Source organism: Lucilia sericata, unplaced genomic scaffold (assembly GCF_015586225.1).
Source record: "Lucilia sericata isolate MDLA Ls3-8-SP2 unplaced genomic scaffold, ASM1558622v1 Contig000476F_arrow, whole genome shotgun sequence".
NCBI classification, from domain to species: Eukaryota; Metazoa; Arthropoda; class Insecta; order Diptera; family Calliphoridae; genus Lucilia; species Lucilia sericata.
Window position 1 is genome coordinate 200418 of NW_023994491.1, and position 15281 is coordinate 215698.

Consider the following 15281-nt stretch of genomic DNA (forward strand, 5'->3'; position numbering starts at 1 on the left):
TATAGACTAGTCTATAGTCTGGTGTATAGACTAGTCTATAGTCTGGAGTATAGACTAGTCTATAGTCTGGAGTATAGACTAGTCTATAGTCTGGACTATAGACTAGTCTATAGTCTGGAGTATAGACTATAGTCTGGAGTATAGACTATAGTCTGGAGTATAGACTAGTCTATAGTTTGGAGTATAGACTAGTTCTAGTTCTGTTCTAGTTCTTTCTAGTTCTGTTCTAGTTCTGTTCTAGTTCTGTTCTAGTTCTGTTCTAGTTCTGTTCTAATTCTGTTCTAATTCTGTTCTAGTTCTGTTCTAGTTCCGTTCTAGTTCTGTTCTAGTTCTGTCTGTTCTAGTTCTTTCTAGTTCTGTTCTAGTTCTGTTCTAGTTCTGTTCTAGTTCTGTTCTAGTTCTGTTCTAGTTCTGTTCTAGTTCTGTTCTAGTTCTGTTTAGTTCTGTTCTAGTTCTGTTCTAGTTCTGTTCTAGTTCTGTTCTAGTTCTGTTCTGTTCTAGTTCTGTTCTAGTTCTGTTCTAGTTCTGTTCTAGTTCTGTTCTAGTTCTGTTCTAGTTCTGTTCTAGTTCTGTTCTAGTTCTGTTCTAGTTCTGTTCTAGTTCTGTTCTAGTTTCTAGTTCTGTTCTGTTCTAGTTCTGTTCTAGTTCTGTTCTAGTTCTGTTCTAGTTCTGTTCTAGTTCTGTTCTAGTTCTGTTCTAGTTCTGTTCTAGTTCTGTTCTAGTTCTGTTCTAGTTTGTTCTAATTCTGTTCTAATTCTGTTCTAGTTGTTCTAGTTCGTTCTAGTTCTGTTCTAGTTCTGTTCTAGTTCTGTTCTAGTTCTGTTCTAGTTCTGTTCTAGTTCTGTTCTAGTTCTGTTCTAGTTCTGTTCTAGTTCTGTTCTAGTTCTGTTCTAGTTCTGTTCTAGTTCTAGTTCTGTTTAGTTCTGTTCTAGTTCTGTTCTGTTCTAGTTCTGTTCTAGTTCTGTTCTAGTTCTGTTCTAGTTCTGTTCTAGTTCTGTTCTAGTTCTGTTCTAGTTCTGTTCTAGTTCTGTTCTAGTTCTGTTCTAGTTCTGTTCTAGTTCTGTTCTAGTTCTGTTCTAGTTCTGTTCTAGTTCTGTTCTAGTTCTGTTCTAGTTCTGTTCTAGTTCTGTTCTAGTTCTGTTCTAGATTTTTTTATACCGTTAAAATTGAAGTTCTTGTTCTGTTACTGCATGTTCTTCCACAGATGTTTGGGTTTTGTAATCTTTTTCGGTTTTGGCTTTATTCTCTTTAATTTTTTCTAAAACATTACCTTCAGCTTGCCACAAACAATTTTTTTAAACTTTCATTTAGCCAAAAATGTAAATTTTTATTTTTAGCTAAAAGAGATATTCATTTTAATAATTACCATCTACTTTTAATTGTCTTTTATGGTTTATTTAATGTTTGTTGTTGTTGCTGCTGGAATTATTGTTGTATATTCATACAACTTTTAATTACCTGGTAATAATGATAATAATCATAAACATAATGAAAAAATTTTAGTTATTTTGCCGGAAGCTAATTATGTATTTGTTAATTTATTAAAATTGGCTGGGGATACCAACAAGTTTTTTTTACATTTTTGCATACTTTTCAAAATTTTTTTAATAAAAGCTAAACTGTAACAGTTATTTGTTTTTTCATAGTTTGTTTTGAAAACTACAAAATATTTGCATATTTAATACGTCACAAAGCCACACTGACATGGGTGAATAACTGTTTTAATGAATATTAAAATATTCAATATATGTTTAATAAAACAATTTTATATTTATTTATTGTTAATATAAACATACAAATTCATATAGACCGTTTTTTTTATCTAATATTTTTTGTTGCAAACGAACTTGGTCAAGGTGAACCGCCTACAAAACACCCCTGACTGTGTCTGAAGAAAATAAAATTGCAAAAAAAAATAAGAATTTGTTTTTTAATAAAAAACACGCACACAATTTTCAGTCTATAACTTGTGTTGGCCACTATTTTATCTAAAGTTTTTTGACTTCTAGTTGCTGTTCTTCTTTTATAACTAAATTCTTGGCAAAAAAACATTGAACCTTAATATTTTTTTCTGAAAGTGAAACAATTCAATGTCAAGGTTTTAATTTAATAAAAATATGGTCTAATGTAGCGTAAATGATGAAAACAGATGTAAATAATTTACGAATAATATTAATTAGTTCTATTAAGTTTTGATTGAAAACTTCTCCAGAGAGAAAAGAAAAATGTATTGGCCCCTTAGTTTTTAGTTCAGACTATCTGATCTGGTATTTCTAGCTCGGTTCTAGTTCAGTTCTAGTTCTAGTTCAGTTCTAGTTCAGTTCTAGTTCAGTTCTAGTTCAGTTCTAGTTCAGTTCTAGTTCACTTCTAGTTCAGTTCTAGTTCTAGTTCAGTTCTAGCTCAGTTCTAGTTCAGTTCTAGTTCAGTTCTAGTTCAGTTCTAGTTCAGTTCTAGTTCAGTTCTAGTTCAGTTCTAGTTCAGTTCTAGTTCAGTTCTAGTTCAGTTCTAGTTCAGTTCTATTTCAGTTCTAGTTCAGTTCTAGTTCAGTTCTAGTTCAGTTCTAGTTCAGTTCTAATTCAGTTCTAGTTCAGTTCTAGTTCGTTTCTAGTTCAGTTCTAGTTCAGTTCTAGTTCAGTTCTAGTTCAGTTCTAGTTCAATTCTAGTTCAGTTCTAGTTCAGTTCTAGTTCAGTTCTAGTTCAGTTCTAGTTCAGTTCTAGTTCAGTTCTAGTTCAGTTCTAGTTCAGTTCTAGTTCAGTTCTAGTTCAGTTCTAGTTCAGTTCTAGTTCAGTTCTAGTTCAGTTCTAGTTCAGTTCTAGTTCAGTTCTAGTCAGTTCTAGTTCTAGTTCAGTTCTAGTTCAGTTCTAGTTCAGTTCTAGTTCAGTTCTAGTTCAGTTCTAGTTCAGTTCTAGTTCAGTTCTAGTTCAGTTCTAGTTCAGTTCTAGTTCAGTTCTAGTTCAGTTCTAGTTCAGTTCTAGTTCAGTTCTAGTTCAGTTCTAGTTCAGTTCTAGTTCAGTTCTAGTTCAGTTCTAGTTCAGTTCTATTTCTAGTTCAGTTCTAGTTCAGTTCTAGTTCAGTTCTAGTTCAGTTCTAGTTCAGTTCTAGTTCAGTTCTAGTTCAGTTCTAGTTCAGTTCTAGTTCAGTTCTAGTTCAGTTCTAGTTCAGTTCTAGTTCAGTTCTAGTTCAGTTCTAGTTCAGTTCTAGTTCAGTTCTAGTTCAGTTCTAGTTCAGTTCTAGTTCAGTTCTAGTTCAGTTCTAGTTCAGTTCTAGTTCAGTTCTAGTTCAGTTCTAGTTCAGTTCTAGTTCAGTTCTAGTTCAGTTCTAGTTCAGTTCTAGTTCAGTTCTAGTTCAGTTCTAGTTCAGTTCTAGTTCAGTTCTAGTTCAGTTCTAGTTCAGTTCTAGTTCAGTTCTAGTTCAGTTCTAGTTCAGTTCTAGTTCAGTTCTAGTTCAGTTCTAGTTCAGTTCTAGTTCACTTCTAGTTCAGTTCTAGTTCAGTTCAGTTCTAGTTCAGTTCTAGTTCAGTTCTAGTTCAGTTCTAGTTCAGTTCTAGTTCAGTTCTAGTTCAGTTCTAGTTCAGTTCTAGTTCAGTTCTAGTTCAGTTCTAGTTCAGTACTAGTTCAGTTCTGGTTCAGTTCTAGTTCAGTTCGAGTTCAGTTCTAGATCAGTTCTAGTTCAGTTCTAGTTCAGTTATAGTTCAGTTCTAGTTCAGTTATAGTTCAGTTCTACTTCAGTTATAGTTCAGTTCTAGTTCCGTTCTAGTTCCGTTCTAGTTCTTATCTAGTTCAGTTCTAATTTAGTTCCATTCAAAGTTTAGATCACTATTAGCTGTTATTAATAATCTAATTTAGGAAAATTTGTTTCTTTAAATTTAAGCGCTTTCTTAATAATAAAAACGCTAAAAAATTGTATATATGGCAACATCATCAAAACGCCGTTTATGTTACATACAAACTCGTACTAATAAAAGCTCTCGATCTCCGTCGCATACATTTTTAGGTAAAGATCATATATTATTAAAATAAATCATTTATTTTTCTAATATCGTTAGCATATTTTTAGGCTGTTTTATTTATCACTCTCGTACTAAAGATCTTTTTTATTTTTTCGTTTCCTTTCAGGATAAACTCTTAAGTAAACTCGAAGAAAGTGAACCCGATCCACCCACTTCCCAAGAAGATGAATGTGTCATCTGTATTAATGCACGTGCTACTATGCAGACATCGCCGTGCGGTCATCGGGTGGTGTGTCGTCGCTTTTGTCAAGACCATACAAAGTGCGGTGGCACAAAGACTCCTCCCACTGCGTGTGTGATATGTAGGGCACGTGTTAATCGTCTAACCTCTAGTTCGGGCACCTGGCGTATACAGGAATCGGCCAGTAGTTATTCAATGGGTGCCAAAAGTTGGGCCTCAGTGGGGTAACTACAGGAGGTGTTACTGCCTCGGCCAGTTCATACTCCATGAATGATGCTCATAGTGGTCATCATGCATTTCATATGCATAACAGCGCCCGCTATCCGCGCAGTCCCAATGGCCGGGTTTCGCAATCGGATAGTTTGTATTCGATGAGCTCGACTGGCTCTTCGTCGGCGGCATCGGTCTTCTCGAAAACGTCTTCCATTTCAAGCGATTTGTGTTCACCTGCCTCGCCCATATCACCAACACAATGTTCGTATAATCAAAGCAGCATGATTTTAAATAATCACTTAGCTCCACCCACTCCCAGCATATCACCACATTCGCCTACCTCCACTTCTGGATCGGGGACCTCACAGGGCTCCTTATCGCCTAAGGAAGTTGGGCATTCGCATTCACATCACAGCGGCTGTCCTACGGATGTTCGGGTGCCATACCACGCAAACCGTTGAAATCTTTAAGTAATTCCTCTTCCAGTGGATCTTGCAGCAGTGCAGGTAGTAGCTTTAACCCTTCTCCCTTTACACCCTCTTCGACCCACACTTATCCGGGTAGAAGACATACTAAGGGTCGAATAGTGGATTTACAAAATCGTTTACCGCCCATTAAAGAATTTCGCAGTCCTGCCAAAGTTCCACATCCTTCACCGGTTCACATAAGCAATCCAAGATTTCGGTAAGTATTTGTTCTAACATTTCACATATATTAGGAACTTATAAAATATTCCCAGCTATGCTTCCTATACCAAACCCAGTCATCAGCTGCAGGACTCGCACTCAAACTCTAAGTCGAATAGCAACAGCAAGGAACCCTCATCGCCGCCTAAGAGACCCATGAACATACACATAAGTGCTTCCCATAATACATTAGCACCGCCGCCACTAAAAGCTACGGGTTCCAAAATAAGTCCCCTAGCCTCTAAACATAATAAATCGGCCTATACAGCTTTATCTGCGGATCGCAAAGATAAAAAATCCAATTCTGATTCTAATAAAAATAATATTAATTTAAAATTAAGTCAATCGAAAATGTCGTCGTCTTCAACGAGCAGCAAACTATTAACGTCATCAATGAAATCTTCCTCATCAACGTCCTCCTCAATGTCAGCAACAGCATCGAAATCATCAACCTCAAATGGAACATCATCATCGTTATCGTCATCATCATCGTCCTCCACTCACCAGGCAACAACGGGCAATTCAACTTTAACAACATCATTTACAACTAGTAAAAGTTTTCCATTGTTTTTGCAGCAACAATAATCACAGTAAGTGGATTTTTTGTTTAAATTTTTTTTTTTTTTTTTCATTCGGTTTTGTTTTTCCCCAATTGTTTTATTGTTTATAGCATATGATAAGGGAAAAAAGGAGTGTAATAGGTTTCAGAAAGCTTTTGCAACGTTTATTGAAAAAATGGGTTTATGATCAGTTCAAGTTCAAGATAGTTCTGTTTTAATTCAGTTCTAGTTCTGTTCTAGTTCACGTTCTGTTCTAGTTCTGTTCTAGTTCTGTTCTAGTTCTGTTCTAGTTCTGTTCTAGTTCTGTTCTAGTTCTGTTCTAGTTCTGTTCTAGTTCTGTTCTAGTTCTGTTCTAGTTCTGTTCTAGTTCTGTTCTAGTTCTGTTCTAGTTCTGTTCTAGTTCTGTTCTAGTTCTGTTCTAGTTCTGTTCTAGTTCTGTTCTAGTTCTGTTCTAGTTCTGTTCTAGTTCTGTTCTAGTTCTGTTCTAGTTCTGTTCTAGTTCTGTTCTAGATCTGTTCTAGTTCTGTTCTAGTTCTGTTCTAGTTCTTCTAGTTCGTTCTAGTTGTTCTAGTTCTGTTCTAGTTCTGTTCTAGTTCTGTTCTAGTTCTGTTCTAGTTCTGTTCTAGTTCTGTTCTAGTTCTGTTCTAGTTCTGTTCTAGTTCTGTTCTAGTTCTGTTCTAGTTCTGTTCTAGTTCTGTTCTAGTTCTGTTCTAGTTCGTTCTAGTTCTGTTCTAGTTCTGTTCTAGTTCTGTTCTAGTTCTGTTCTAGTTCTGTTCTAGTTGTTCTAGTTCTGTTCTAGTTCTGTTCTAGTTCTGTTCTAGTTCTGTTCAGTTCTGTTCTAGTTCTGTTCTAGTTCTGTTCTAGTTCTGTTCTAGTTCTGTTCTAGTTCTGTTCTAGTTCTGTTCTAGTTCTGTTCTAGTTCTGTTCTAGTTCTGTTCTAGTTCTGTTCTAGTTCTGTTCTAGTTCTGTTCTAGTTCTGTTCTAGTTCTGTTCTAGTTTGTTCTAGTTCTGTTCTAGTTCTGTTCTAGTTCTGTTCTTCTGTTCTAGTCTGTTCTAGTTCTGTTCTAGTTCTGTTCTAGTTCTGTTCTAGTTCTGTTCTAGTTTGTTCTAGTTCTGTTCTAGTTCTGTTTAGTTCTGTTCTAGTTCTGTTCTAGTTCTGTTCTAGTTCTGTTCAGTCTGTTCTAGTTCTGTTCTAGTTCTGTTCTAGTTCTGTTCTAGTTCTGTTCTAGTTCTGTTCTAGTTCTGTTCTAGTTCTGTTCTAGTTCTGTTCTAGTTCTGTTCTAGTTCTGTTCTAGTTCTGTTCTATTCTGTTCTAGTTCTGTTCTAGTTCTGTTCTAGTTCTGTTCTAGTTCTGTTCTAGTTCTGTTCTAGTTCTGTTCTAGTTCTGTTCTAGTTCTGTTCTAGTTCTGTTCTAGTCTGTTCTAGTTCTGTTCTAGTTCTGTTCTAGTTCTGTTCTAGTTCTGTTCTAGTTCTGTTCTAGTTCTGTTCTAGTTCTGTTCTAGTTCTGTTCTAGTTCTGTTCTAGTTCTGTTCTAGTTCTGTTCTAGTTCTGTTTAGTTGTCTAGTTCTGTTCTAGTTCTGTTCTAGTTCTGTTCTAGTTCTGTTCTAGTTCTGTTTCTCTAGTTCTTCTAGTTCTGTTCTAGTTCTTTTCTAGTTCTGTTCTAGTTTGTTCTAGTTCTGTTCTAGTTCTGTTCTAGTTCTGTTCTAGTTCTGTTCTAGTTCTGTTCTAGTTCTGTTCTAGTTCTGTTCTAGTTCTGTTCTAGTTCTGTTCTAGTTCTGTTCTAGTTCTGTTCTAGTTGTTCTAGTTCTGTTCTAGTTCTGTTCTAGTTCTGTTCTAGTTCTGTTCTAGTTCTGTTCTAGTTCTGTTCTAGTTCTGTTCTAGTTCTGTTCTAGTTCTGTTCTAGTTCTGTTCTAGTTCTGTTCTAGTTCTGTTCTAGTTCTGTTCTAGTTCTGTTCTAGTGTTCTAGTTCTGTTCTAGTTCTGTTCTAGTTCTGTTCTAGTTTGTTCTAGTTCTGTTCTAGTTCTGTTTTAGTTCTGTTCTAGTTCTGTTCTAGTTCTGTTCTAGTTCTGTTCCAGTTCTGTTCTAGTTCTGTTCTAGTTCTGTTCTAGTTCTGTTCTAGTTCTGTTCTAGTTCTGTTCTAGTTCTGTTCTAGTTCTGTTCTAGTTCTGTTCTAGTTCTGTTCTAGTTCTGTTCTAGTTCTGTTCTAGTTCTGTTCTAATTCTGTTCTAGTTCTGTTCTAGTTCTGTTCTAGTTCTGTTCTAGTTCTGTTCTAGTTCTGTTCTAGTCTGTTCTAGTTCTGTTCTAGTTCTGTTCTAGTTCTGTTCTAGTTCTGTTCTAGTTCTGTTCTAGTTCTGTTCTAGTTCTGTTCTAGTTCTGTTCTAGTTCTGTTCTAGTTTGTTCTAGTTCTGTTCTAGTTATGTTCTAGTTCTGTTCGAGTTCTGTTCTAGTTCTGTTCTAGTTCTGTTCTAGTTCTGTTCTAGTTCTGTTCTAGTTCTGTTCTGTTCTAGTTCTAGTTCTGTTCTAGTTCTGTTCTAGTTCTGTTCTAGTTCTGTTCTAGTTCTGTTCTAGTTCTGTTCTAGTTCTGTTCGAGTTCTGTTCTAGTTCTGTTCTAGTTCTGTTCTAGTTCTGTTCTAGTTCTGTTCTAGTTCTGTTCTAGTTCTGTTCTAGTTCTGTTCTAGTTCTGTTCTAGTTCTGTTCTAGTTCTGTTCTAGTTCTGTTCTAGTTCTGTTCTAGTTCTGTTCTAGTTCTGTTCTAGTTCTGTTCTAGTTCTGTTCTAGTTCTGTTCTAGTTCTGTTCTAGTTCTGTTCTAGTTCTGTTCTAGTTCTGTTCTAGTTCTGTTCTAGTTCTGTTCTAGTTCTGTTCTAGTTCTGTTCGAGTTCTGTTCTAGTTCTGTTCTAGTTCTGTTCTAGTTCTGTTCTAGTTCTGTTCTAGTTCTGTTCTAGTTCTGTTCTAGTTCTGTTCTAGTTCTGTTCTAGTTTTGTTCTAGTTCTGTTCTAGTTATGTTCTAGTTCTGTTCGAGTTCTGTTCTAGTTCTGTTCTAGTTCTGTTCTAGTTCTGTTCTAGTTCTGTTCTAGTTCTGTTCTAGTTCTGTTCTAGTTTGTTCTAGTTCTGTTCTTTAGTTCTGTTCTAGTTCTGTTCTAGTTCTGTTCTAGTTCTGTTCTAGTTCTGTTCGAGTTCTGTTCTAGTTCTGTTCTAGTTCTGTTCTAGTTCTGTTCTAGTTCTGTTCTAGTTCTGTTCTAGTTCTGTTCTAGTTCTGTTCTAGTTCTGTTCTAGTTCTGTTCTAGTTCTGTTCGAGTTCTGTTCTAGTTCTGTTCTAGTTCTGTTCTAGTTCTGTTCGAGTTCTGTTCTAGTTCTGTTCTAGTTCTGTTCTAGTTCTGTTCTAGTTCTGTTCTAGTTCTGTTCTATTCTGTTCTAGTTTCTGTTCTAGTTCTGTTCTAGTTCTGTTCTAGTTCTGTTTAGTTCTGTTCTGTTCTGTTCTAGTTCTGTTCTAGTTCTGTTCTAGTTCGTTCTAGTTCTGTTCTAGTTCTGTTCTAGTTCTGTTCTAGTTCTGTTCTAGTTCTGTTCTAGTTCTGTTCTAGTTCTGTTCTAGTTCTGTTCTAGTTCTGTTCGTTCTGTTCTAGTTCTGTTCTAGTTCTATTCTAGTTCTGTTCTAGTTCTGTTCTAGTTCTGTTCTAGTTCTATTTCTGTTCTAGTTCTGTTCTAGTTCTATTCTAGTTCTGTTCTAGTTCTGTTCTAGTTCTGTTCTAGTTCTATTTCTGTTCTAGTTCTAGTTCTGTTCTAGTTCTAGTTCTGTTCTAGTTCTGTTCTAGTTCTGTTCTAGTTCTGTTCTAGTTCTGTTCTAGTTCTGTTCTAGTTCTGTTCTAGTTCTGTTCTAGTTCTGTTCTAGTTCTGTTCTGGTTCTGTTCTAGTTCTGTTCTAGTTCTGTTCTAGTTCTGTTCTAGTTCTGTTCTAGTTCTGTTCTAGTTCTGCTCCAGTTCTGTTCTAGTTTCTGTTCTAGTTCTGTTCTAGTTCTGTTCTAGTTCTGTTCTAGTTCTAGTTCTGTTCTAGTTCTGTTCTAGTTCTGTTTTAGTTCTTGTTCTAGTTCTGTTCTTGATCATATCGAAATTCTTTAGCTCTTTTTCCAATCGCCTTAAACCTTGCACTTTTGCCATTTATTTGCACTTTATGGTTTTCTTTTCATCCTTTTTGAAAACAATTTTTCTGTATGGTTATTTTTAAAAAGTTGACTGAATGAATGAATAAATTTTTGTATTTTCTTCACAATATGAACAAACAAAACAACACAGGAATTGTTAATAATTTTTCTGTGGTTATTTTGATGTTAACAACTTTTGAAAAAAAAAGTTCCGAAGCAACAATAATATTGTTTTGAGTTCTTAAAAGCATTTAATTCCGTACAAAAGTTAAGTAAATTAGCTTTATGGCAGGGAATGAAACAAGTGGGAATAATAGTAGAAAATTACTACTGAAAAAGTAAGGTTAAGAAGTATTTAAAAATAGAAAAGTATTTGAGGGAGCAAACTAAAAAAAGGAAAAAGTAATTAAAAATAGTTTCATGTCATAATAAAAAAGTTGTTTAATGTTACAAACAAATTTCAAAATTTTATTTTTAATTAAAAATTTTATAAATTGTATGTAAATTTTACATCGATTAGCATGCAAAGAAAGCTTTCCAAATTTAGTTGATATCTAAAGCTTTTTTCTTTATAATGCTTCCATCACTTTTTTTTTCTTCCAATTTGAAGAAGAAAAATCGACAATAAGAAAAATGAAACGGTGGAGCGACGAAAAGAAGAAAAACTTAAACTCAAGGCGGAAAAAGAAGCTAGAAAGGTAACTGAAATTTTATTAACAAATTATTTTTATTATACAAATAGTTTTTTTACCCTTTAGGAAGAAAAACGCCTGGCCAAGGAGGAAGAACGTTGGCAAAACTCATTGCCAAGGAAGAGAAGAAAAAATGTAAAAAGAAGCCAAAGAATTACTTTTGGCCAATGATGGCAATTGCAAGAAATAATAAAATCAATTCTAAACTAATTTAAATAAACTAAACAAAATAACTCTACAAATACTCTAAGCAAATGTTTAAAATTTTAACAACAAATATAAGAACACACTTAGGTCTAACTAAAGTGTGCCTAGATCTCTTCGATTTTAAATTAAGTTTATTAAAAACATTTTTTATAAAAAAAAAAAACAACAATATTCTCTTAAATGCCAAGTTTCACTCACACACAATTTGATTGAAGTATTTTCTTTAATTTTCAAAGTTTTGTTTTAAAATTTTATTAGTTTCAAACATTTTGCAATTCGTTTATGCTCAGCACTTGCTAATTATAATTTTTTTCTGAATTTTTTCAGTTCTAGTTTTGTTATACAGAGTTCCTTTAAGCTCTAATTCACTTCAAGTTCAGTTCTAGTTCAATTCTAGTTCAGTACTAGTTCAGTTCTAGTTCAGTTCTAATTCAGTTCTAGTTCAGTTCTAGTTCAGTTCTAGTTCAGTTCTAGTTCAGTTCTAGTTCAGTTCTAGTTCAGTTCTAGTTCAGTTCTAGTTCAGTTCTAGTTCAGTTCTAGTTCAGTTCTAGTTCAGTTCTAGTTCAGTTCTAGTTCAGTTCTAGTTCAGTTCTAGTTCAGTTCTAGTTCAGTTCTAGTTCAGTTCTAGTTCAGTTCTAGTTCAGTTCTAGTTCAGTTCTAGTTCAGTTCTAGTTCAGTTCTAGTTCAGTTTCTAGTTCAGTTCTAGTTCAGTTTCTAGTTCAGTTCTAGTTAGTCTAGTTTCAGTTCTAGTCAGTTCTAGTTCATTGTCTAGTTCAGTTCTAGTATTCAGTTCTAGTTCAGTTCTAGTTCAGTTCTAGTTCAGTTCTAGTTCAGTTCTAGTTCAGTTCTAGTTCAGTTCTAGTTCAGTTCTAGTTCAGTTCTAGTTCAGTTCTAGTTCAGTTCTAGTTCAGTTCTAGTTCAGTTCTAGTTCAGTTTCTAGTTCAGTTCTAGTTCAGTTCTAGTTCAGTTCTAGTTCAGTTCTAGTTCAGTTCTAGTTCAGTTCTAGTTCAGTTCTAGTTTCAGTTCTAGTTCAGTTCTAGTTTCAGTTCTAGTTCAGTTCTAGTTCAGTTTCTAGTTCAGTTCTAGTTCAGTTCTAGTTCAGTTCTAGTTCAGTTCTAGTTCAGTTTCTAGTTCAGTTCTAGTTCAGTTCTAGTTCAGTTCTAGTTCAGTTCTAGTTCAGTTCTAGTTCAGTTCTAGTTCAGTCAGTTCAGTTAGTCAGTTCTAGTTCAGTTCTAGTTCAGTTTCCGTAGTCAGTTCTAGTTCAGTTCTAGTTCAGTTCTAGTTCAGTTCTAGTTCCGTTCCAGTTCAGTTCTAGTTCTAGTTCAGTTCTAGTTCAGTTCTAGTTTAGTTCCAGTTCAGTTCTAGTTCAGTTCTAGTTCAGTTCTAGTTTAGTTCTAGTTTAGTTCTAGTTCAGTTCTAGTTCAGTTCTAGTTCATTTCTAGTTCAGTTCTAGTTCTGTTCTAGTTAAGTCCAGTTAAGTTCCAGTTTTAGTCTCTAGTTCAGTTCTATTTCGGTTCTAGTCCGTTCTAGTTCAGTTCTAGTTCAGTTCTAGTTCAGTTCTAGTTCAGTTCTAGTTCAGTTCTAGTTCAGTTCTAGTCAGTTCTAGTTCAGTTCTAATTCAGTTCTAGTTCAGTTCTAGTAGTTCTAGTTTAGTTCTAGTTTAGTTCTAGTTCAGTTCTAATTCAGTTCGAGTTCTAGTTCTATTCTAGTTCTGTTCTAGTCAGTTCTAGTTCTCCACTTTTCACAAAAATTAAATTTTTCACTAAAAATTCCTCTTTTCACTAAATTTGGATTTTTCACTAAAATTTCAAATTATTGGCTAAAATTCGATTTTTCACAAAAAATTTGGTTTCTGCAAAAAATTTTTGTTTTTACTAAAAATTCTACTTTTTTATAAAAATTTGTTTTTTTTATTAAAAAGCTAAAATTTTCATTTAAGTTCTATTTGCTTATTTTCATTTCAACTCTTTTTGATTTTGTTTCTTTTGACAAAAAAAGGTTTGGACACTTTTTTATAATTTAAAGAAAAAAATACCAAAAATATATTGTTTTTATAACAACAATTTGCGAGAAAAAATTTTTGTTACAATTTTTTTTAAAGAAAAACTGTTTTAAAGCCGAGTTTTCCACAGATACACCCAACACAATTTTCAATTGAAAACAGTGCCAAAGTTTTTATTTTAAATTTTAACAAAACACCAAAAACGAAACCTTTTTAAAAGCTCTTATAGAAAAGAGTTTTAACTGTAAAAAGGTAAAAAAGGCACTTTATTTTCTTTTATTAAAAATTTTTAATAAAATTTTGTTTTTCATTTTTTGTTTTATATTTTTGTTTAATAACTACAACAAATTAATGTTCCATTACTAAAAAAAGGTTGTTTAATATTTAAAATTTTAAAATAAAAATAAAATTTAAATGAAAATAATAAAAACTAAAAATTATTACAATTAATAACCTAAAATGACAAACAAATTATAAAAAAAAAAATTAGTAATTGCCTAAAAATGTTAATAATATATATTTTTTAAAAAACAAATGAATAAATTTTTAAAAATAATAAAAACTTATTAGTTTGTTCTTTTTTTATAAGTTTAAAAAAGTAGAAATTTTAATAATAAAGCGTGTTATAAAACAAATTGTTACTGAAAATTTAAAAAAATTAAAAAAAAAACATTTTTTATTTAGGATTTTAAACTAAAAAAAAAATTACTAAAAGTCAACAAATACCAACAACAAATATATTCTAAATTAGATTTCATATTACAAAAACAATATTTGAACCTAATAATTAAAATAAAAAAATATAAAAAATTATAAAAATTAAATAAAAAATTTGTTTAATAAAACATTATTAACAAATATAATGAATAAAAAGAAATTAAAAACTTAAAAACATTTTACTCAATACGATATCTACAATTGAAAAGCAATGTTTTTTTCTAATTAATAATTGTGAACTACAAAAGAAATAATAGAAATAAAATAATATAAAAAATTAATTATATATCTGAAATATGAAAAATAAATAAATTGTTATTTAGTTACAAAGAAAAATAAAAGAAACAACAACAAAAGAGTTTTATTTGAAAAGAGTCTAAAATGAAACTTAGCAGAGCCCACAACCATTAAGACTGAGTTTTTGTACTACTTAGCCAAACTTGGTTTAACGAACCATTTTATTACAATCTTTGACAATACTGTGGTCCACAGTCTTGACTACAGTTTAGCCAATAGTCTTGACCTTAATCTTTCGTAGTTCTAGTTCTCTTTCACTTGAGCTCTAACTCAGTATCAGTTCCATCCTTAACAATTCGAGTGTCAGTTTAGTCCTACTTCAGTTCTAGTTCAAGTTCCAGTTCAGTTCTAGTTCAGTTCTAGTTCAGTTCTAGTTCAGTTCCAGTTCAGTTCTAGTTCGTTCTAGTTCAGTTCTAGTTCAGTTTCAGTTCAGTTCAGTTCTAGTTCAGTTCTAGTTCAGTTCTAGTTCAGTTCTAGTTCAGTTCTAGTAGTTCAGTTCTAGTTCCAGTTCTAGTTCAGTTCTAGTTCAGTTCTAGTTCAGTTCTAGTTCAGTTCTAGTTCAGTTCTAGTTCAGTTCTAGTTCAGTTCTAGTTCAGTTCTAGTTCAGTTCTAGTTCAGTTCTAGTTCAGTTTAGTTCAGTTCTAGTTCAGTTCTAGTTCAGTTCTAGTTCAGTTCTAGTTCAGTTCTAGTTCAGTTCTAGTTCAGTTTCTAGTTCCGTTCTAGTTCAGTTCTAGTTCAGAATTCTAGTTCAGTTCTGTCAGTTCTAGTTCAGTTATGGTTCAGTTCTAGTTCAGTTCTAGTTCAGTTCTAGTTCAGTTCTAGTTCAGTTCTAGTTCAGTTCTAGTTCAGTTCTAGTTCAGTTCTAGTTTGTTCTAGTTCTGTTCTAGTTCTGTTCTAGTTCATGTTCTAGTTCTGTTCTAGTTCTGTTCTAGTTCTGTTCTAGTCGTTCTAGTTCTGTTTCTAGTTCTGTTCTAGTTCTGTTCTAGTTCTGTTCTAGTTCTGTTCTCGTTATGTTCTAGTTTCTGTTCTAGTTCTGTTATAGTTTCTGATATCTAGTTCTGTTCTAGTTCTGTTCTAGTTATTCTGTTCTAGTTCTGTTCTAGTTCTAGTTCTGTTCTAGTTCTGTTCTAGTTCTGTTCTAGTTCTAGTTCTAGTTCTGTTCTAGTTCTGTTCTAGTTCTGTTCTAGTTCTGTTCTAGTTCTGTTCTAGTTCAGTTCTAGTTCAGTTCTAGTTCTGTTCTAGTTCTGTTCTAGTTCTGTTCTAGTTCTGTTCTAGTTCTGTTCTAGTTCTGTTCTAGTTCTGTTCTAGTTCTGTTCTAGTTCTGTTCTAGTTCTTTTCTAGTTCTGTTCTAGTTCTGTTTCTAGTTCTGTTCTAGTTCTTTCTAGTTCTGTTCTAGTTCTGTTCTAGTTCTGTTCTAGTTCTGTTCTAGTTCTAGTTCAGTTCTAGTTCAGTTCTAGTTCAGTTCTAGTTCAGTTCTAGTTCAGTTCTAGTTCAGTTCTAGTTCAGTTCTAGTTCAGTTCTAGTTCAGTTCTAGTTCAGTTCTAGTTCAGTTCTAGTTCAGTTCTAGTTCAGTTCTAGTTC

At 33.2% G+C, this 15281-nt stretch overlaps 1 protein-coding gene across 1 annotated transcript in view; it reads left to right on the top strand.

The window, feature by feature from the left end:
- The window catches only part of LOC119605335 (uncharacterized protein DDB_G0271670), an 80738-nt gene extending 69674 nt beyond the window's left edge, over positions 1–11064 (top strand). Inside the window, 11 exon segments of the mRNA XM_037958375.1 lie at positions 4117–4250; positions 4252–4298; positions 4301–4408; positions 4411–4827; positions 4830–5088; positions 5144–5657; positions 5659–5684; positions 10399–10483; positions 10544–10574; positions 10577–10612; positions 10615–11064. Coding sequence (XP_037814303.1) covers positions 4117–4250; positions 4252–4298; positions 4301–4408; positions 4411–4827; positions 4830–5088; positions 5144–5657; positions 5659–5684; positions 10399–10483; positions 10544–10574; positions 10577–10612; positions 10615–10667 — 1710 coding nt within the window. The 3' untranslated portion in view covers positions 10668–11064.
- Positions 11065–15281: the final 4217 nt, after the last annotated feature.